At 38.5% G+C, this 22,902-nt stretch overlaps 1 protein-coding gene across 1 annotated transcript in view; it reads left to right on the forward strand.

The window, feature by feature from the left end:
- Window positions 1–759: 759 nt before the first annotated feature.
- LOC108786077 (coiled-coil domain-containing protein 178-like) overlaps window positions 760–22,902 on the forward strand; it is a 128,324-nt gene continuing 106,181 nt past the window's right edge. The window contains exons 1-5 of the mRNA XM_018555296.1: window positions 760–829; window positions 7,677–7,889; window positions 11,863–12,083; window positions 13,625–13,767; window positions 15,718–15,871. Of these exons, the coding sequence (XP_018410798.1) occupies window positions 760–829; window positions 7,677–7,889; window positions 11,863–12,083; window positions 13,625–13,767; window positions 15,718–15,871 (801 nt within the window). The remainder of the gene's footprint in view (window positions 830–7,676; window positions 7,890–11,862; window positions 12,084–13,624; window positions 13,768–15,717; window positions 15,872–22,902) is intronic.

Consider the following 22,902-nt stretch of genomic DNA (forward strand, 5'->3'; position numbering starts at 1 on the left):
AACATTTTTTTCATTTTTATTTATTTAACTTTTTTTTACTTTTTAACATTTTTTTGTATTTTTAATTTTAGTTTAATAAACTTTTATTTTTTTTCATTTTGCATTTTTACTTTTTATTTATTTGACTTTTTTTTTTACTTTCTACATTTTTTCTTGTATTTTTAATTTTAGTTAGACTTACCCCCACTTCCTTCCCTACTGCCTATGGTTTTATCAGACAAGAAGTGAGGGGAATATCTGCAACAGTGTGCATTTATTCGCATGTAGATCGTGGGAGTGGCAGAGTTGGGTTTTTTTCCCCCTTTCTTTTCTTATTTCTCATTATTTTTTACTTTTTATAAATGTTTATCTATTTAAAATTCTGATTACATTTTTTTCTTTTTTTAACTTAACTTTATTGCTATCACACAGGAGCTAACAATCCCCTGTGTGATAGCATTTGGAGGTGACAGGTTCTCTTTATGGAATCTGTCACCTCCAATACAGGAGTTCTAGCACAGCACAGAGTTCCTGTCTCACTGTTGACATGGAGCCACCAGAGAACAGACGTTCTCCGCTCTGCTGCCCGGTCTCCATCCTGAACTAATTTGCTGTGGTCATGGGTCCCCCTGAAGAACGGGGGACACTGAAAACCACGGCAGGGAGGGAGGCGGCCGGCGGGGAGAGAGGCAGCTGGCGAGGAGGGGGGCAGCCGGCAGTGGGAGCGGACCATGGAGGGGGGTGGACCAGCAGGCTTATTGCAAGTGATCTTGGCGAGCGATGGCTTCCCCGCTGTACATAGTTAGTCAGAAAATTAGGGATAGGAGGGTTACCCCTGGAGAAGAGAAGGGTAAGAATTCCCCCCCAGTATTTTCTACTCGTTACAGTCAACAATTTGAAGATGTTAAAAAGATTGTCAAGAGGTACTTACCTATTCTTCATGGGGATACAGATCTTAGAGATATACTAGATACAGGTATACGTTTTGTAACTAGGAAAGCACCTAGCATAGACAATATTATTTCCCCCAGTCTTTTTAGAAGTAAGAGAGGACCCAGCATGAATTGGTTAAGAACAACAGGTCTATACAGATGTAATGCAGCCCGATGTTCAAGCTGCAGTATTTTGGGTGATAATCATCTAGTGACTTCTTATTCTAATGGGACAACATTTAAAATTAACCAGCTAGTTAATTGTCAGACCCGATTTGTTATATATATAAATTCTTGTACCGTCTGTCACAAACAGTATATAGGTAAGACCACAAGACGACTGTGTGACCGCATGAGAGATCATTTATCCAATATTAGAACCTCTAATCCCCCCGACTAATTATAATTATAGCTTATGGGTTTGTCCCTCCCTCTTCCCTTCCTGACGGCCTTTACATATTTTTATTTTTCTTTCTTTCTTTTTTCTTTCTTTGTTTGTTTTTTATTTTTTTATTCTTCTTCTCTTGTGTTAGGTCTCACGTTTTTTATGTATGTAAGTAAGTTATGTGATACCAGTGGTATGCAATATTTTGTATAAAAGAGTTTCATATCAACAGAAGCATAATAGGGATCACTTAGCGATCAAATCCCCATGCTTGAAAGGGGGAAAGTATGGGGGATTCACTTTAGGGTAGAACCAATGTTATGTTATGTTGCGTACAATTGGTACTGTAATGTTCGGTTATATGGTGTAATTGTCTTAGAATGTGTCGATGAAAACAATAAAATATTTGAAATACAATATTAGAACCTCTAAGAATACTAACGTAGCTAAACATTTGTGTCACTATCATAATAGTAATATTAAAAGTATGAAGGTACAGATTACAGAAAGAGTTGATACACCTTTAAGAGGAGGGGATCGAGCTTCCCTTTTGTGAAAAAGGGAAGTTTTTTGGATTTTCAAGATAGACACTCGTATCCCTAAAGGTTTAAACTTTGAGTGGGATGTTACATATTATTATGAGTGATAGGAACAGTCCTGAGTTTTGATGGATTCTGGTCTTATCACTTGATAATACATTTGTGCTTTTGACATTTTCTGAAATATTGAGAGGAAGGTTCTGGGCAATTGCCTGGGACACCTGTGTTAGAAGATCCTTCTCCTTAGAATATAGTATTTTAAATAAACCTAGGACCTTTCAGCTACTTTTTGTGAGTTTCTCTGTTCGCCTAACTAGCCTTATTAGTGTAGTTTCCAGATAGTATCTACCATATTTCTTAGATGTTCTTAGAGCATATATTATGATATTCAATATTTTATTTATATTTTATTATAAGACCTTTATGATAAGAAAGATTTTTAGTAATCATCTGTTGCTTAATTGATAGTATTTTTAGGAGACTATGCTAATGATCAATGTATATCCATTAATGAGATGTCTCAATAGTTTATTTAGAATATTTAATGTAGGATATTTATCATGTTTTATATAATATTCTAGATTGAGAATGTTTTTTTCACATTGGATATTTCATGTATGGATAATACATTATCATTGTAGATTGATCAAGAGGTTAGTTTGTGATTATTTTTTTCCGATTTATATTTATATTGTTTTTAACGTGCACTTACACTTTTTATAACTGTGGATTACATACACTTCTGATTTATTTATTTACATGTGTTATATCAATTTTGATTTTACCTTTAACTAATGAGTGGCATTCTTCTCCTGTTTTGACATATTGGGCTGTAGATATGGTTGTAAAATATGTGTGTGTTAATTTTGCATATATATATATACTGTATATGTTCATGGCGACTAAGCTTTGTGTTTTATAGTACTGATATTTTGGTCTATTCGGGTGAGAAGAGCCACTCATTTGTTATAGTTTATTTAATTATGTATGTATTTATTTGTTTATACACTTGTACATTTGTATGTATTTGCAAGAGTTTGATATTTTATTTGACATATTTCCCCTCTGCGCATATTCGATACGCCTAGGTGTAAAACAAGCCTTAGTCATCTTTTTCATGGACATGTAATAAAGATTTGTCAGTTTGTATTTATGCCACAAACACCATCATGGCCACTAGAGGGAGATGGAAGACTGATTATAAGCAGATATCTTACATCATATACATTTTGTAGCCCTCAGCCAAGAAATTGTTTCTTTACCTTGTGGCATAATACAAAAAAAAAATCACTGTTACCAAAAAAAGTTAACTGCTGATGATTACTATTTAATATCAATGTAGTAGATGTACATCATATTTCACTAGATATAAGATTTGCTTCTGATCACACAAATAAGGAAATGCAATTACTAGAAATGATCAAATCTGTGTAATTCTGATCTGCCAATGGTTGTCCTGGATCCATATTGCTGGGCTTGAATGGTTACCAATCCATTTGATTGATCTCTTGCTTTTTGTGCTAGCAGATCTCCCTTTTCATTTACCTTTTAAAAAAAAAAATGTTTTGACTAAATAATGTGCCCAAATCAACACTAAAAAGACTACGCACAAAGCCTATGGGTTGGTATTAGGGGTCGACCGATAAAATTTATTCAGAACCGATACTGATTATGGGCCACCCTTCAGGCAAATATCAGGTGTTAATATTCTGTTTACATCTGGCTGCAGAATCTTGCGCCGGCAGATGAACACATAGCCCGGTGACCTATTGCCTGGAGAGTTGTGAGACAGTGTTAGCTTTTTTTTGCAGGCAAGCTGGTAAGTGTGCTGGGAAATGTTTGAGTGTGCAATGTGTAAATCCCTTCCATGTGCACCTTAATTTTTTAGTTAGTTATAAATCGATGAATGCGGTTGCCATTTGCTTTTCCAGCTCAAGAAAGTCCCATACCCCCAGTGTACCTTGATAATGACATAGCTTACATTCTTTCGGAAAGCTGTACAAATGTGCTCTTGAAAACATGGTTGAAAAGTCTGGCTCAATACCCAGCATGTATTTGTTATTTCAATACCTCTATATGCTGGTCAGTCTGAAAACAAGCAAGCGTACAGCTTGGAACACCTGCCAAGGTGTCTGTATCAGAACCCATGGCATTCTTTTGCTCCCCGCTGCAATCTGTCACTGTCATCATGGAGGATCCGAGATGGTCTTTCCAAGTAATGTACACAGGCCTGACTATTTCTCGTGTCTGTTGGCAGTGGCAGATATATACATATATTTCCTAGGAGAAAGCAAGAGAAAAGCCTGTCAGAGAATTATTTCTTTGCAGCTGTTAAGGTTTTGAGCCCTCACAACATCATTTATGTACTGTAAAGGCAACTGGTACTTAGCAAATTGGAGGCTAATGTTGTAAAAGCCCAACTGTAGTCACAACTTTTTATTTTAATTTTGCATACACCGAGGAAGGGTCTAGGCAGTGGGGAGAATATCCTGACTACAAAGTCTCAATATTGTTTTGTTATTGTATAATTTTTTTTATTATTATTACTCTTATCACAAATATCATGTATAGATGAATTTATATATAACTTATTTAATATTTCCACTTTTTTATTTTATTTAATTATATTTATTTAAAGTGACATTAAACCCTCAGATTTTTTAACATAAAACAATACTGTAATGTGTGCCTTACTGTAATCCATGGTTGTTTCCCTTCTCTTTGCTGCTCTTCCTTTTAAATCCGTCTCTCTTCTCATGCTGGGCAGAACTTCTGTTTTGCAGCAGACTGCCTTGTCTCTGAAATGGATACATGGTGTCTGTGTGCAGGTTCACAACCTGAGCCAGCACTACAGGAAGAGGCACTCAGCTGCAAAGGGAAGTTCTCCCCAAGCATGAGAATAGATAAGGATTTAAAAGGAAGAGCAGCAAAGAGAAGGGAAACAACCATGGATTACAGTAAGGCACACATTACATTATTGTTTTATGTAAAAAAATCTGAGGGTTTAATGTCACTTTAAGTTATACATTAAATTGCAGAAATATATATTAACTGTTTTGACCTTTAACCATTGTCTCATTCGTCAATTTTTTTTCTGTTTTCTTTTTTACATTTATCACTATAAATGTAGACAAGACACTGATTACATTTTTTGGAGTATATGTTCATAACAGAGTGGCACTTCAAGTCTTCAGGTTTTCCTTTCAAGGATATAATCTCAAATCTCATCTATTTGACAAGTGTCATACAGAACAGAGGTTCTGACTCTTCACTATTCTATCCAAAACCAAAAATTAGAGCCTGTGTGTAATGAGAGGAAGGGAACTCAACGAAAAAATAAAAAAAAAGGATGGGTGACTGGGAGCCAGGTGAAGAACAGTAACCAGTCAGATTATTTGAAGTGGAAATACATCCTCCTGTCTTTTACAGCTGCAGACCACACCATCTTAGCCCTTATTTACATCTGCAGTGGCCATGGTGCTGCACATGTGATCAGCTGTGACACCATCTATTTGAGAACTTGAAAGTTTGGTTGAGAGCTGACATAACCACAGTGGCAAATGTGACCAGAGGCAAACCTTTAACCACTTGAAGACCAGGTGTTTACACCCTTTTCCTGTCCAGGCCATTTTTCAGTATTCAGCACTGCGGTACTTTGACTGACATTTGTTCAGTCATGCACCCGCTGATCTCAGATGACAGAGCCATCCTGCGTGTCCTGAGCCCGAAGCGGATACAGCGGAGATCACACCTGCACGCAATCTAAAAGCGATCCGGCGGCTCTACAGCCGCTGAACCGCTTGTATGTAAACAGCCATCGCTGGCTGTTTACTTTTTAAGCAGTTTTCCTGCTCATGCATGCCACCCAGCGGCGAACACGAGCAGGATGGACGGGGACATCTTACATCCAAGAAACTCCCGGACGGCCGTTTAATTACAACGGCCGGCAGGGAAGCGGTTGATGCAACTGCTTTGGGAAACAGTTAAATCAGTGACTTCAGTTCCACTTTAACTAAAGATTTATTTGTAAAAAAATAAATAAAAATATATAACCCGATGTTTAGGGGAGGGGGTAATTAACGGGCTGCAGTATAGGGATGGCATCAGTAGGGTCTATTGAGCACGGGATGTGGGGATGCAACAAAATTTTACACTATATGAATGGATCTTAGAAAAATATATTGGTTTTTTTTTTATGCCGACCTTTTTTTAAATGGATGGAAGTCAATCTATTAAAACCTCCGAGCAATTCATTTTGGGTAAAATAATGCCACCTGCCACACAGAAATCATAATACATTATAGACCCCATACTAATATCTGCCCAGAAAGCCCACCTCCAGCAAAACATCCCTTTAACAGTATATCTCTTATCTTCTAAAACCAGCTGATTTCTTAAAACTTCTCTGTGGATATTTTGCTCACTTTACACAGGGGAGAAAACTAATCCTCAAAGGCAATTGAACTATTCTATATTTTCACAGCTCTTAAAACGTATTTCCACGTTTGCAGTCATATTTGTGAAAACCACTCTCTATGTTTATGTGATCCTATTCACACAACATAAAGAAAAATAATTAAAACAAATATTTCTTACCTTTTTAGATGTTTTGTTACAGCAGATGGCCAATTACAGGTTTTTCTCAGCACCTTCCTTAAGATCTATCCTAATTGAAAAGCTTAGGACTGAAATTTGAGGATTGTGTTTCTCTCATTCACTTAATTAACATGCAATGGAAAAACCACCTCAGACCCCTCACAGCCTCTCATAACAATGCAAAGAAAGATAGGCAAGTAGATATATTAAACCTCAAAACCTTAACCCACCTAAAAGTAGTTTAAACTGCAAGAAGCATATTTTTTTTTTTTTTTGTAGCTTATGCTATGTGAATGGGAACATGTAACAAATATAAAATAGGTGTTATCCCAATTTGGCTGCAAAAGTGAAAATAACCTTTTCTGTATACAGAAGTAAAACTTCCCTTCTTTCTCAGTAATATTCTTATAAGAATTCTTGTCTTTTTCCATTGAGCCTATGGTTCTTTTAATGAGCAGATAAATCTCTTTCTAGTTTTATAAGTATGATGCGTGCATGTTTTAAATCTCTATATTGCATAGCTTTATATGTATCCACACTGAACCTCATTTGCCTTGCGAATTACCCAATCAACCCATGCTTCAGCTTTCAGGTTAGATGCTTTGTGGTTAATTTACTGGAGGCAAATAGACTGTTTACTTTGGAAGGGAATTTGCATTTGCAAGGGAAGTTTCCCTTAGGGCTTGTTCACACTGAAAGCGTGTGCATTCCAGAGCGGTAGCTGCTGGAACGCCCCAGGATCGCTAAGAAACTTCCCCCCGCGTTCTGGGGCGGGAGAGGACGTGGCGGTGCATTGAAATCAATGGCACCGCATACACGCCCCGCCCGCAGTGCAAAACTTTGCCAGCGATCCGTTCAACTGCAAACTCAAAAAATAGGGCTTGCTCTATTTTTTGCGTTTGCAGTGGAATGGAAAGCTGGCAAATGCCAATTCCGGAAGCAGCTGTTCAGTATAATTGCAGGTGAGGTGGCCAGTTTGCAATTGCTTGTATACCATACAATGGTGGCTTTCAGCAGAAATGTGTTGAGCTACAAGGATTAAGTGCACCAGGAACTGTGTACTTATTAGGGTAACGGTAAATAAATTGGGTTCAAGGCAGATTCCCATAAATCGAGCACCTTCCTTCACTATGTTCTTCATTTGTAGCATATTGTTGTTTCCAACACTACTACTCTTTAAAGAGTATAAAAATGTGTGTACTAAATAAAGCACCTAACATCCTTATTAATTGTCCTGTTTCTCAGATTCCCCAGAGCCCGGAGCAGATGTATCTCTACAGCTTGACACAGAAGCTGTAATTTCAGAGGTAATAAAGCTGATCTGGCGGTTAGAAGCTGACCGGCAAGAAGCAGAGGAGGCTCTGAAACTGGAACAGAAACGAAAGCAAGGTCTACTCGGACAAATTGATGTACTCTCCCTGTGGAAGCTGCATAATCTACCTGAGGCTGTGCAAAAAGGTAGTGTCCTTTTTCTTCCTGATAGGAATTATGTTCCATACATTTAAACTATCAAAGGAATGTATTCATTTTCATTACATATAGTTAAAGTGGGTCTCTAGGTAGATTTAAAAAACAAGTTATGTAATCAGAAAAAAAATGTAATGTATTTTTAAATGAAGTTGAGTTGATTTAACCCCTTCGTGACGGGAGACGTACACTGTACGTCCAGCCACAAAGGGACTGAAATTCCCTGTACAGTAGACCTCTAGGGCAGCATTGGGCCCAGTCAGGCTCTACTGCAGGGAACATGTGCTAACACAGTGACAGGAATTGATCTCATCAATCCTTTGCTGCTCCTTCACTACCGAATCCGCTTTGTATTGCGTAACTGCAGTAGATAAAATCTAGTCACCAGCCTGGCTATGCTGCCCTCAAGGCTTTGTGAATCTCAGCTCTGGCTGGACAGAAATACAAATTGTTTAGCAGATAAAACAACTCCATTATAGGTATTTTACTGGTATATTTAGCTGTGTTTCTGGCATTCAACTTAAACATGGATGTCAGTCTGGAGGTGTCACAGAGAACCCACAATAAATGAATGTAACATTTAGGGCCCGTTCATACCAGCAAGCTATGCAGAGCTCACGGCCACTGATGTAAACTTTTTCCTTTTGTTAGAACTTTATTGAATTGTCACTTGAGTGTTGGGGTTATGCTGAGTGCTTTTTCTGGGCCTCATTATGTATGAAGACTTTTACTACTTTTTTTTCTCATTTTAATGAGTTTCATAATAATCCCATATTATACTTTCTATAGCTATTTCCAAACCACTTTTTTTACATCAAATATAGTGGACATTCATTATATATATTTTTACTTGTCAAACCATAAACTGTCTATAAATAAATGTCAAATGATGGAACACAAAGTGCAATGGCATAGGTAGTATTGTAACACAAGCACTACAAAAGATCTATTAAAAAACAAATATTATATGGTTATTAGAAGTTATAGGAATTGTTTGATTATGTATTATTTGCACATTTTAGTGCCTTGAAATTCATACTGTTTAGGACAATACGTGTAGATGTTGCAGGCTTTTTTTTTTAAACACAAAATAAAATATACACAAAAATTTAAATTTTCCAGTGATATATTACAGTCCTGGTGATCTTTATTTCTTATTTTTCTGTCTTGTCTGCCTTCTCCAATTGAAAATATGGCAATTTAGTGCAGTTGATGATCCAGCCTTGAATTGTACCCATAGGCATGATGTGTCCATTTTTAGCTGTGATTTTGCAAGAGCTGAAGGCAATCAAGATTACTTTGAAACAACTGTACCAGAGGCCCATGGGCCACCACTGTCAATAAAAATATTTTTTGGCTGGTTAGAATTTTTTGTGACTACAGCAAACTGTTTACTCATTTATTGGCTGGGATTATAGTGCATGCTCGCTCTCAGAATAGGGGCATCAGGCTTAGACTGGCAGTCTGTTAATTCTGGCATTATTCTTGATGGATTGATGTGTCTGAGAGTACTTATAGCTTGTTTAAACTCTTGGGGGCTATTCATCAACACTCCGTCTTGCCTTTAAGTAAACCTATATAACATGGAAAACATGTGCAAAATGATCGGGCCTGTTTTTAATTATTCAAGCTTATTTAGTCATTGTAAGCAACTATTTAAAGTCATATATTTAATGTTATATACATTTCTTCAATACAAGTAATTTCTGTTGAAGGACATTGCTGAACTTTTTTTGACATGCCACAGTCTTTGTTATTTGTCAACACACAGATGGGAAATAATTTCTCAGTTTCACAACTTTTTCTAATATGAAGGGGTCTGTCTATGAGGGTATAACAAGTGGGTCACTTAATCCATCATAACATGTTTTGTTGTTTTTTGGAAACCCTCTGGCCTTGTTGGTCAGTTTGTACATTCCTATCTTTACTATGTTCTCCTGCTACTCTAATCTTCCACTTGAGCCCTGCCATCAGTATGATAACACATTGTTGGTTTTTCCCCTTTTTGTTTCTTTACAGTGCCTGGACAGTTTATACTGTATGTATTTCACTTTCTCATGATGCCATTGGGATCTGCAGTGTGCTCATTAGGAAGCAGGTTGCATTTCCATGTGTCTGCTCCAGTGAGCTCATTTACTAAATGACACTTATTAATGCTGATTTGCATGCTCCATTTTGCTGTGCTGTACTTATACAAATATAGGAAATAATGTAAGAAATATTGCTCGAACAAATTACAACATCTTGATAAATTGATTACACTAAGTTAAATGTCTTTTTAACCAGTTTTATCATTTGCACTTTGTTGTCTGTTTAATTTAATTAATAAAAAGCCCGTTAGATGACTAAAGAGCTACTTGACACCAGTGCTTGCTATATTTAGACTTCGGTTAGCCAAGTGAAACAAACATGTTTTACCCGATAATAGGACACTTAATGACAGAATGATTAATGCTTTCTAATGAGGTAAAATAGAACTTTATTTCAGATAATGGGTTATCTGGGTTCAGAGTTTCAATGGTTTATAAGGTTTTTTCAGGAAATAAGGAAATTGTATAAGTTACCCCAATCTGTGATTGGCAAGCCTGAGCTCAATAAATTGCAAGGTCAGCGGAGAGCTTTGTGCGATCAAAACCCCGCTTTTGTATCAGCCACTGTAATACATATTGGACACCAGAGAGAGTCCTGAAACATACATATTTATAGAGCTCTTAGTTTAAAGTAAAACCCAGCTCAGGAGTTAAACCTTTAAAAATGCATTTCGGTACAATAAGTATTACCAAAAATGTATCTTATTTGTGTATCACTCAGCTGTAGATCCTCCAATCATCTCTGAATTGGTGCTGACACTGTCCTTCCTTCTGGAGGGTGGCTACTTTTGTTCCTCATGGTCCCTGCATGTGTTATAAAGAAGCCACCGATCCAAGCTTGTTCCTAAAATGGACTAGGGTACTTGAAGGCATTTATAAGATTTAACTCTTGAGTTTAGTATCACTTTAAAAAAAAAAGCATATAAATTCATAGAGCTCTCAACTTTAAAAAAAAGGACATATAGTCATAGAGTACTCAACTTTAAAAAAATATACTCATAGCTCCCTTAACTTAAAAAACATTCAAACTCATATAGCTAAAAAACATAAATGTCCATAGAGCTCACAACTTAAAAATTAGATATACTCAATAAGGGGAATTTATCGAAACTGGAGTAGACAAAATCTGGAGCAGCTGTGCATGGCAACTGGATAGTTTCCAGTTTTGTTGCCAAATTGGGATAACACAGATTTTATATTCTGATTGATGATTGATATCTGACTGATGATATCACCTATTGCAGAGCACGGCAGAGGAAATCAATAATGTAAGCATTCCTGTATCTTCAGCTCAGCAACTCTACTGTGGATGTGTGTCTGAATGTACCAGAACTGGGGGGGTCACAATTTCAGTGCTTGCCATAGGTGCTATTTACCATAGATACACCTCTGGCTGGAGCATATACATGTAGACAGGAAGTTGCTGCTAGGATTCCCTTATCCATGATAAACAGTAAATTGAGTGTTTCTTCTTGTGGGTTAAAAAAATGCATAGTATTTTTCCTTGTTAGGGTTCAATCAGGGTTTTGATCTGCTTTGCAGCACCAACATAACAGTTGGGGATGGCCCAGCATTTTCTAAGACAAAATAATTCATGTTTAATATGATGCCGGTCTCCTTGATCATTTTATATTGTGTATACTGTGAGATTGTGACATGATTACATATATTGCGATACATCTTCACTAAATGTATGAGAAACTTCTCTGTCTTATTCAATCATACCATTCATTTTACACACGTGCTGTTTTATTGTAATAGAACCTTTCTCAGCTGTAGCTTACAACCTTGAGAGCTTTTACAACGGTAAATGGTATAGAACTAGAATACTTTTGCAGCCATGTTTTCTTAACCATAGTATGTTTTATAAACAGAGTATGATGCATGTACTCAGGATTTTTCTGAATTACGGTGGCATATTTCTCGTAAGAAGCAAGAACTAGAAACAGCCCAGGTAAAAGCAGCCAAGACACAAGCAGTGAATACAAGACTACAGGAGGAGATTGTCTTTATTGAGAAACACCGTCCTCTGCTGGATGAAAAGCTTAATCATGAAGGTGATGACATGGCCAAGATAAGGCAGGCACAAGCTGAAGTAAGTTTTGTCTTTTTTACAATATGTGTACATTTTATGCATTATGCACACACTGTATGGAGTAAATCGGTCCAGAAAGAAGCCAAATATACTAATAAATACATTTATTTTTACAACATACAAATTCCACACATTTTTACAGAGCTTTTGTATCTACATCTGGCCCTTCTCTTGATAATGTTCAAAGATTAAGGTCCCTACTACAGTGATATAGGGACCCATGCACCAGGGATATTCTTTAACCAGTTGACATCCGCGGTGTTAAACCCCCTTCCCATCCAGGCCATTTTTCAGTATTCAGCGCTGCGGTACTTTGACTGACATTTATTCCGTCATGCAGCGCTGTACTGAAATGAATTTTATACCCTTTTTTGGGGACAGATAGAGCTTTCTTTTGGTGGTATTTATTCACCACTGGGGGTTTTATTTTTTTACTATATTAAGGAAAAATTACCGAAATTTAAAAAAAAAAACAGTTTCCCCTATATTAAATGATAAAACATTTATTATTACCCAATTTTTTGGTAAAATATAAAAGACGGGGTCACGTCGGGTAAAAAGACACCAAACATGTCAAGCCTTAAAATTGCGTGCGCGCGCGAAACCTCAAAAAACGATAATACCCAAAATTGGCCATAGGCGACGCTTTAAAAGCTGTTACCGCTCATCAGTTTAGTGTTATCAGTGATTGATGGCCCTAAAATGATTGCTCTCACTGCGACGTTCGCGGCGATATGTAACATGTGTGGCGCAATTGTAATTTTTGCGCGCTGGGGCACCGGACGCGTATTTACGTTTATAGGCGCGTAAACGTGGGGGAGTTAAACATTTTGGGGTTTTTTTCCACCCTTTTTTTATATGTGACTTTTATTTTATTTTACTTTTTTATATGTTACTTTTATTTATTTTTATTTATATTTATTTGTTTGCACTTATTGTTATTGCTATTATATAGGGGGATAACAATCCCCCTATATAATAGCAAAGGCACACTGACAGGTCCTCTTTATGGAGACATTAGGGGTCTCTGGGACCCCTAATGTTACCTGTGGACCCCAAAAGAAGCTGATGAAGCAGAGATCTGATTCGGACGCGAACGAGCACATATAGATGATCGGTGGGCTATGGAGCCGCTGATCGCCTATATGTGAAACACCCGGTAACGGGTGTGTGCAATGGTCGGGTCTTTTCTGCCCGTGCGTGCCCGCTAGGGGGCGCGAGCGAGCAGAAAAAAAATGCCGTCTGGAGACGGCAACCCGCCAATGCTGCAGTGCCGTCCGTCAGTTTTTTTACTACGGGCGGACGGCAAGTGGTTAATGGAAGCCACGGTACTATACAGATGATATACACTGTCACTGGTTAAAATTAAAATCATGGACACCAGTGGTATCTCTTCCTTTTCAATAGTTGCTCTACATTTATTTCCTATTTTTATGCCATGAACATGCCATCAATAACAATTTGGCATCATATTTGTCTCCTATATATTTTTGCATGATTTCCTCCATGTGATTATTCCTAACTTTGTATTTTTCATAAAGGCAACACAATTGCTCAATGAAGCAGAGATTAAACTAAACGCAGCCACATTGAGTTTTGAGAAGGTAACTGCAGAAGCCAATGAAGAGAGGAGTGTCATGGCAGTCCAGGTTTCTGAAGTGAAGAGGACCCTGCAAGTTTGCAGGTAAGATAATTAAAGGGATAGTCTGTCTTTTTTATATACATTTGTTAGAGATCAGCTTAATGCAAATAATCTTATTACTGTGTGTTAATGTAAAGGAAAGGTTTCCGTGTATGGTATAGTTATTTATCTGGATGGGGGAAGTCATATGCTCATTACATGTGCAGGCTGTGCTTCCTAATTGTTGTCTTTTCTGTTCACTGCCGTATTAGCAGAATTTCTAATTACATGAAACACCCACAATGCTCCAGATTGCCAGAAACCATGTGATCTAGGCTGCCTAAACTTTAGGTCAACTTAGGTTGCATGACAACTGACATGACCTGACATAGGTTGTGTCCACTTTATCAGTTCGATACTGTCTTGAAATACGTGCCATCTTTTTTATTTTTTGAGATATTCCTCTTCCCTCCTTCCCCAGCAGCTACATAAAATAATTTATGGAAAGAAACACACTGCAAGCAAACATTAAACTTAATTGATTTTTCTTTGTTTTCACCTGCAAGTTTGTGACAGGGTCTCTTTAAAGTATATTTAATATAATGAGCTTCAAAGGAGAACTATGGGGTTAGGGCTTTTCCCCAAAGTTCTCCTTAGGGTAACGGGAGGATACAAACTAGCGTCCTCCCATCACCCTAAGCTCAGTATACCGCGAGCTACAGCTCGCGGTATTCTGAGACGCCGCAGCTGAAGCGGATCCCGGCAATTATATCTGGATCCGCCCAGCTGCGTGAGTGACAGCTGGCTTTGCCTATCTAGAGGCAGAGCCAGCTGTACCCGCTTCCTCCCCCGTCCGTTCCGCCAGTCAGCGCTGGCAGATCGGAGTGGGGACAGGGGAATCCAGCCCCTCCCCTGTCACAGCAGAGAGCCATGACAGAATCAATAAGTGAGCGAACGCCGGTATGTGTTCGCTCACTTCCCGATCTACTGAGCCGACCTGTGACTGTCTCATTGCCACAGGTCGGCTAGAACTATGAGGTGAGTGAAAAGCACTCACCTCATAGTTCTCCTTTAAGTATTCAGTTTTTGTCCAACTCACATACTGAGATCTATGCATTCTGCTGGGATCAGTTATGATTGATTGTCAGCAGAAATTGCATGGTCATTTTGACTAGTTTTGTTTAAACTAAATAAAAGCGTTTTTTGCTACAGTAGAGGGAAGTTTTGGTGCTGAAAAGTAAATCCCATTCACACAGCATACCTATTTAAAAAAATATCTCCTAGCTTTCTAGTTTCTTTGGACAAGGTTTATACATGGAACACTACAGGTAGCTTCTATTAGTTAGAATAGATAGCATTGTGCAGATAAGGGACAGATTTTTCTAAACAATGACTTAAAATACAATGTACCATCCTCGCCCTGAGATCCTTAACTCTCTTAGTTCATACAGTGTTCAAATATAGTTTACAGCTCATAATAGAGATCTGCCAGCACAGTACAGACTGGGTTAATTATGGCAAACATTACTCCCCAGTCACCTCCTTAACATTATATACCAGGGAGAGCTAAATAAACAATTTCAGCAAATTAAAAGATAAGCAGCAATTTTTTTTAAAACTATGCTTTGTGAACAGCTACATGTATAAAATATAAAATAGATATTATTCCAGTCTGGCTTCATAAGTGGACATAAACTATTACTATGCTCCGGAAGACTGCAGCAGACTGATGACATCACAAATTATACATCAGTGTTCCCCTAAAGATAACACATTTTGAGTGCATGGAGAATACTCATCTTTGTATACACTCCTTCTTCTGTTTCTAAAATACAAAATAGAATGGTGGAAGATGGACATGGGTACATGTTCTAAATAAGTATTTTTATGACAATATTTCTAAAGGGTTGAAAGCAACATTGTTTTGGAGGCTCATTTCTGACCATGTACAGTATGCAGCAGATTACACTAACTGTAACTTTTCTGCATGCTTTCTTTCCCCTACGTGTACAGGGATAATTTGAGCCACTCAGAGACTATATGGGCTAAATGCTCTTCAGACTTAATGGACACCGACAGAAAGATTGAAGAGGATAAAAAGCTCTATAGTGAGTTAATAGCTGAAAAACAGCAGCTTACAGAGAGTGAGATTTCCTGGAGCCAACAAGTAAGTAACTTAATAAATAATGGAAGTGACTCTGCTGCTGACTGTGAAAAATGTCTGACTTTCTAATGTACCTTTTTATTTTGTTGCTGTCGTGTTGTATTTATATGTTTGGCAGATGTTGTTCTCTAAGGCTGCGTTCACACCTGACCGTTTTGTAGCGCGTCCTACGCTCGACGAACGCGCTACAAAACGGTCAAAAAAAATAAATAGCATTGTAGTCAATGCCCTCGTTCGCACCTAGGCGTATTTCCGCCCGTCCCTAACGCCCTACAAAACGGCCCACGCCTGAAAAGGTCCCGGGACTACTTTGGGCCGTTTTGTAGGGCGTTTTCCATTGGGATACAGCCAAGTAGCCTTTGGAATCGCGCAACGGTCGCGCAACTTTTTTACCGCGATTCGCGGTAAAAAAACCGCGTGACGGTCGCGCGACAGACGCGCATATTACAATACGCCTAGGTGTGAATGGGGCAAAGGAAGACATAAAACTATAAATAGACAACAACAAAAAAATTACCTTCTCAGATAATGAATCTGCTTCCCCTCTGTAATCCGATAACAAACCAAAAATAATCCTGTTTAGTGACTTTCAAAGAATTATTATTATTTTTTTTTTTTTTATAAAACCACCCTTGTTCATTTCCCAAATGATAGCAAGTTTGACCTGTGCATGCGTCTAGAAAGATGTCAGAAGGCAAACGTTATGGGATGAACTATGTTTTGCTTAAATCATCTTAAAATATTTTTTTCTTTGAAGTTGCATTGACCGAGCAGCAACAGCAAGATCGAGGGGCCAGAGAGACTGATAATGAAAAGAACAATGTTCTTTTATAATTGTCTTTTTTCCCGATATTCAGCAGCACTACAGCAGCATCGGCAACATGAACCAGGAAGGGAGGGCAAAAAAAAAAGGAAAGAAAATAATGTTTTTTTCATTTCTCTTATTTTCTGGTGCAGCATCAATAGCATCATCATAGTCCAGACAGGAAGGCTGGTAATAAATCTCCTGGTTGTGTTAAACATTTTTGGAGGGGAAGCTGGAAGAAGATATATATATATATAGCTTTTTAAAAAGAGAACTATGGCCAAACCTTTTACAGGAGGACCCAAAACTCAGCATATAGTGGGCTACTGCCCACTATATGCTAACAGCGCAGAGCCACACTGCAGCCAGGAAAGATCATGACAATATTGTCAGGTATATATTGCCGCTATATGATTGACAGCTGGCTCTGCCTCTCTAGAGCCAGAGCCAGCTTTGCCCGCTCTCTCACCTGTCTGTCCCTCAAATGAGCACCGAAATAACAGATAGGGGAGGGGGTAATCCCTGTGGGGAGTGGTGACTGACAGTCATCACTCTCTGCAGGGAGAACATCGTAAACTGAGCGATCAGCACTTTGTGATTGCTCTGTTTTTGCCAGCTGCAGTGTCACACATCGGCTCTAACTATGGGGCATTCCACTCTCCCCATTGTTCTCCTTAAATGCTTTTCATAGTTTCTAGATGAATGTTTGATTCTTTGAGGTAAGCACAACCACTGCAAAAAAAATTAAATTATTATGTTAATAAACTGCTTGAGTACATATGTGGGTAACTCACTGCCTGAATCTGTAATGAGTGAGATATGCTAACACAATCACTACATAAAATATTTGTTTTAGAAAGGAAGGGATTAAGAATTTCCAACCAGACTACTGCAAAAATGTCTCCTTTAGAACAGAAAAATGTTGTTGTTTTTTTATTCAGGGAAAAGTGAAAGGCATCTGAAAGCAATATCTGATTTACCGGCTCCCCCTGTTGTGGTGTTTTAATCCTGCTCTTGGGATCCTGAGACTGTCTTTACATCTGAACCTCAAGTCCAGGTCATGGATACTTCTGTTTGGGGTGTCACCGTTTCCGCGGAGTGCGGTATCCTACACTTTTCTTCTTGTCCTCTCTATCTTTCCTTGTGAGCTGCTCCTGTTTCCTTTTCCAGCAGAATACTTTACTTCCTCCTTTTTCTAGTTCCGAGCCCCCAAAGTGAACTGGTTACAACACCTTGACACTTTCAATACTGTTTTTTTTTAATGCCACGGCATCTGGATGAGATGCATACCTTTGATCGTTTACTGGTAGTTATCGCTCTCTGTTATTTATCTGCTTTGACATTTGGTACTTACTCACACTGAAGCTAGACGGTTCTCACGATGAGGCAATATGCCTACGGTTTTTATTTTATTATTGTAGTATGCTTTTTCAGTACTATTGTGTAACTTTATAGACTATTCTCATATTTCACGCATTGTCTTATGGCTGGTTTTCACCTGTGTCTGACCTAGCTATGTTTGATAGTTGTATTAATTGATATTACTTGTTTGTTCAGATTATGTTTTTCAATAAAACCTTTCTTAATTTAAAAAAAACTGAAAGGCATCCCTAGGTAAACCATTGTTTGGTCCTAGCCTCTTAGGTTTGCCCTGCAAAAAGAGGACAAATTCAGTTGATATGCATCTAAAAAAAGGTAAAGTCTTACAAAAGTAGATGTTGTTCACCTAGCAAAGTAATGTACACTAAAGTAAATTGCTGTAGGGACAGGAACTGGAGGGAAATTTCCCCTATGGTTCACAGACAGCACAAAACTAACCAGGCAGGGGTTTTAACCCTTCCCTACTGTATCCAAAATGGAAAAATACATTTTGACTATAGATACACTTAAATAGAAAGTGCCTGTGCAATAATTGTCAAGGCTTACAGCGTGGGCAGTGACAGCCTTACCTCCTTGGACCTTTTTGAGCAGTTGCATGCTGTTACAGGTCTGTTCTGTTTTTCTCTTCATTGCCTTGAATCTGGTATTCTTTCTCTGTAAGCGATGTTCTGTTTGGCTGTCTTTATTGGTTCCTGTGGGTTGAATGAAGAAAATATAACAGATTTCTCCATTAACTCTTACGATCATTGATGGAGGAATCCCTTGCTGCTTTCATTGTATTCTGACAGTGGCCGCCACTGTACACATTTTTGCCAGTTCTTGATGATTTGCATAGTGTATGACTAGCTTTAGACTCTCCTGACTTCTTCAACCTTTGTTTGATTCTGTCTGTCACCTGTATATTGAGACTTTGTCTGTTCCTGCCTCCCTGTCTGTCTCCATTTACCCACATAGGGAGTTCTGTGGGTAGCATGCTGGTAGTAGCCTTGCCACACAGGTCCATTTGTACCTTCTAGCAAAGACCAAGCACATCTGGTCCCTGACACCCCACTGAAAGCCATTCACCAACAGCTGGCCACACAGTGTACTCTTGTTTGTCCACTCTGACCCTGTTCCTGTTGGCCTGTATGTGTGCACCATGCTCTGCATCTTCCCAAACAAAAAATAGTTCCAGGATGACTTTAAATGCATTTTTTCCATAAATACCCAGGTCAGCGAATTGCTTTTGAGGATCTTGTTGCTTTTCTGTTTAGATGGAGTTTTATTATAGTAACATCCCTGCTTATTGCCTTTAGAGTGCCCTGAGCAATAACGACACATTTGTTGGAACCTTTGTCATTTCCCTAATTGCAGGCCTTTTTCAATGCTACACATGACTTATTTCGAGCTCAAGAGAGCAGCATACATGCGTTATTCAACTCAAGCCCTCATGTCATATTATACATAGAAATATAATCCCTGTGGAGTTTATTAACCATGTTCCTTTATCTTTAATAACAGTCCCAGGGCTCTATATTATTTAGGCCGCTTGCAGAGACACCAGGGCATACGGTTTCATGATTATACCCTTTACTTTTGGGACTAGAAAAAGAAAAACCTGTGTGTGTGCCTAGTATATGCTTTGTCTGACGTCCCGTTTGTTGCAGTGATATTGTCTAAGTGTGAAATGTTTCATGTAAATTCAGCCCTGCAGTCTGTTGTGAAAGTGGGAATCAGAATGACTGCAGACTACTAATTTAAGTGCATAGCTCAACGGAATTAACTTCCTCTCAAGCATTAAATTTGAGTTTTGGATTGATAATTTCATATTAGCTGTAAATAAATATAAATTCTGTTCTGCATTTCTACAGACTTGTTGAAATAACATTAACTTTGTAAAGGAAAAGACCCATGGTTAATTTAGTTTGTCCTCCCATCATATGGTGGATAGTGTTCTAGTTGAAGAACATTTATATTAATGCAGTTTTAACGGTTTATGGCAAAGAACCAAAAAGTTCTAGTGAGACTTTTTCAGTCATCCTTAGTTTGTGTTTATAAAAAAAATCTCATATGGAAATGTAAACACGGAAGAATAATTCTTTGCTGAAGTTAAAATTGCTAATCATGGTAGTAGAAATGTGTTTTCTGATATACTAATAACCTAAATCCGTCATCCTCTCACATCATCTCTTAACACTTTCCTTTCCAAGACATCTGCTGTGCTGCACCACTTTCCTGGGATGTATATACTATATTAGCCATCGTAAACTACTGTGCAGCCTTCACAAATGCCATAATCACAGTTATTTCGTTATTATTTTGCATAGCACCGGATAACTTCACTTATTAGCACCCATCTCTTTCACATTTTAAAAACTATGAGCATCCAGTTCTAGCTGTCTTGCTTTACTCTACATACTCGTGTGTGTGTGTGTGTGTGTGTGTGTGTGTGACAGGAGATGTTTCCATAGAAGTATACTGTATGTGTTTTCTTTTACACTTAAAATGGATGTAAACAATGTAACAGTGAACTTATTTGACCCCTTTTGGTCTGTTAAATATACTATTGAAAGTGTTGTTTTATATCGATCACATATGTGCAAGCAAATACGTGTTGATCCTGCTGAAAAATCAGTGCTTGCCTGTGTTCTGTGCACTCTGCATTATCTCAGTCTTACCTGCCCTGCCCAGGTTACCTCTGTGGACTTCAGAATACCGCCAGCCTATGTTGAAAGATGAGGGCGGGGGGAGGGGAGGTTCTCTTTAGTTCTAACACACTTCCTACCCCTGGGTGGCTATGGTAAGACTAGACTTCAACTACTTCTGCCTTTGTTTATCTCCATTATATAAAAGGCTGATTGAATTAGTAGTTCGCAGAAAAAAGATAAGAATGTTTTTTTTTTTTTCTGTATAGCTTACCGGAAGCAACAAAGACACTGGGTGGGGGGATTTATCAAAACTGGAGCAGACAAAATCTCTAGCAGATTTGCACTGCTACCAATCATCTTCTCTGTTTCATTTTCAAATCTTACTTGAGTAAACTGAAGAGAGATGCTGATTGGTTGCCACGGGCAACTGCTCCAGATTCTGTCTGCTCCAGTTTTGATACATTTCCCCCACTGTATCTTTGACAGGATCAATACTTGTAGAAAATGTTCTTAGTCTGAAAGTTGAAAACTAATGCAACCACCAGAAGAACTGGTAGGCTGCAATATATTCAATTTTTGTTTTTGGGTTTAGTTATCCTTTAAGGCTGAACCAGGGGTTCTAGATGCATAGCTGGCCAAAAATGTGCATAGCTCTGCAAACTCTAAAGTAAAGATTATAGTTAAAGCCACAGTCTGGGCAAAATGATCATTTACACATAGCATTTCAATTACAGAATATCCTGTATTCTTTGAATACATTTTTTTGCTAGTGTCCTAAGGGTTGGACATATTTTCCTCAGCTCTGCCGAGGAAAAACTCCTATTATATATTTTTATATAATCTGAAACTCTACTTCAGATTCATATTTACTAACTGCTTACTTCAGATTCATATTTACTAACTGCTTCCAAAGAGACAATATTTGAGCAGGCTTCATATAATGCATACAGTATATCCAATCTGTTGGTTTCAATTGGCTTGATCCAGCATGCTTTGCTATGCATCTAGGCCTGGGAATCAAAGCGTTTTACCAGGTATAGGGTCTTTTAGAGTCTATGCTGCTGCAAAAACCTTCCCCATACTCAGTACTGGAAACATCCCTCTACCTGTAGGGATTTAATTGATTAAACAGTTGGACTCCGTATTTAGTTGTCAAGTTTGACTTAACTGGAACATATTTCCATCCTCTGTTGGTGGTGACTCTGATTTGTGAAACCAGGTCATAATGGATTATATCCTTTAAAAGGGGCCAAAGCCGCATTTCCTGGAATTGGTGGAATATCTGAGGCACAACACTTCAGTTGTAGAGTTCAGTTTGGCTTAATGTCTGGGATGTAGAGGATGTGTTTAGAGAACACCTTATTTGCTTATCCTTAGAGGGAAGGCATCTCTGGACAGAGACATATCTGATTCTGCTGGTCCTCACACCATGCACCCTCTCCAATGTAGGAGATCCTCAGAGTAGAAGAACCCCAAACTTCATCCACTACTGCTGTAATACCTCATAGGTGATCAGAGCCTGCCTCCTACTTGAGCTGCAGACTGCAAACCTTCTGAATGTACAGCCTTACTTTTACCATTGGTTTAGTTGCCTATCCTATTGGGTCTCTGGGGCATTCCTCACAGTTTGGATGCTTATGCTTCAACCTGCAGCTTCTACTCTAGACCCTACAACCAGGCATCTACTTCAGTTGCTTTTCCTTACTCTTAAGGGTTTTCTGTACCTCATTGTGCATAATTACAGATTATTTAGACTCTCCACACCCTTAGACATGAGTTTTCTATAAGGCCCCATTCCCACTAAGCGATTTCACGCATTTTTGCCTCGAGAAGTCGCCAGCCAATGCTATTCAATGGAGCTGTCTTAGCTCCATGTCGCTGTCGCTCTAGCAGGACCCTTTATTCGGCGGATTTTGCGCAATTTTTAATTTTTTTAATGGAGCCCGACAGTGAAGGTCACGCTACCGTCGCTGGATCGTCGCCTCGAAAGTCACGCTATCCCAGCCGCACGGATCCGCTGCAAAAGGTATGTCGCTTAGTGTGAATGGGGCCTTAGGGATGTTCAGATACTGGTTCAGATACCAGTATTGATACTTGGCATTTTCATGAGAACTACCAGGGTTGCAGAGGTTACAGCAGGGACCTGGCTCTGGCGCTCCACCACTGTCCTGAAATCATTAGTCTGTATTGTTTTAGAAAAACTGTCACATGACAGTAAACAA

This window comes from Nanorana parkeri, unplaced genomic scaffold, assembly GCF_000935625.1.
Source record: "Nanorana parkeri isolate BGI_ZX_2015 unplaced genomic scaffold, ASM93562v1 scaffold191, whole genome shotgun sequence".
Lineage (NCBI taxonomy): Eukaryota > Metazoa > Chordata > Amphibia > Anura > Dicroglossidae > Nanorana > Nanorana parkeri.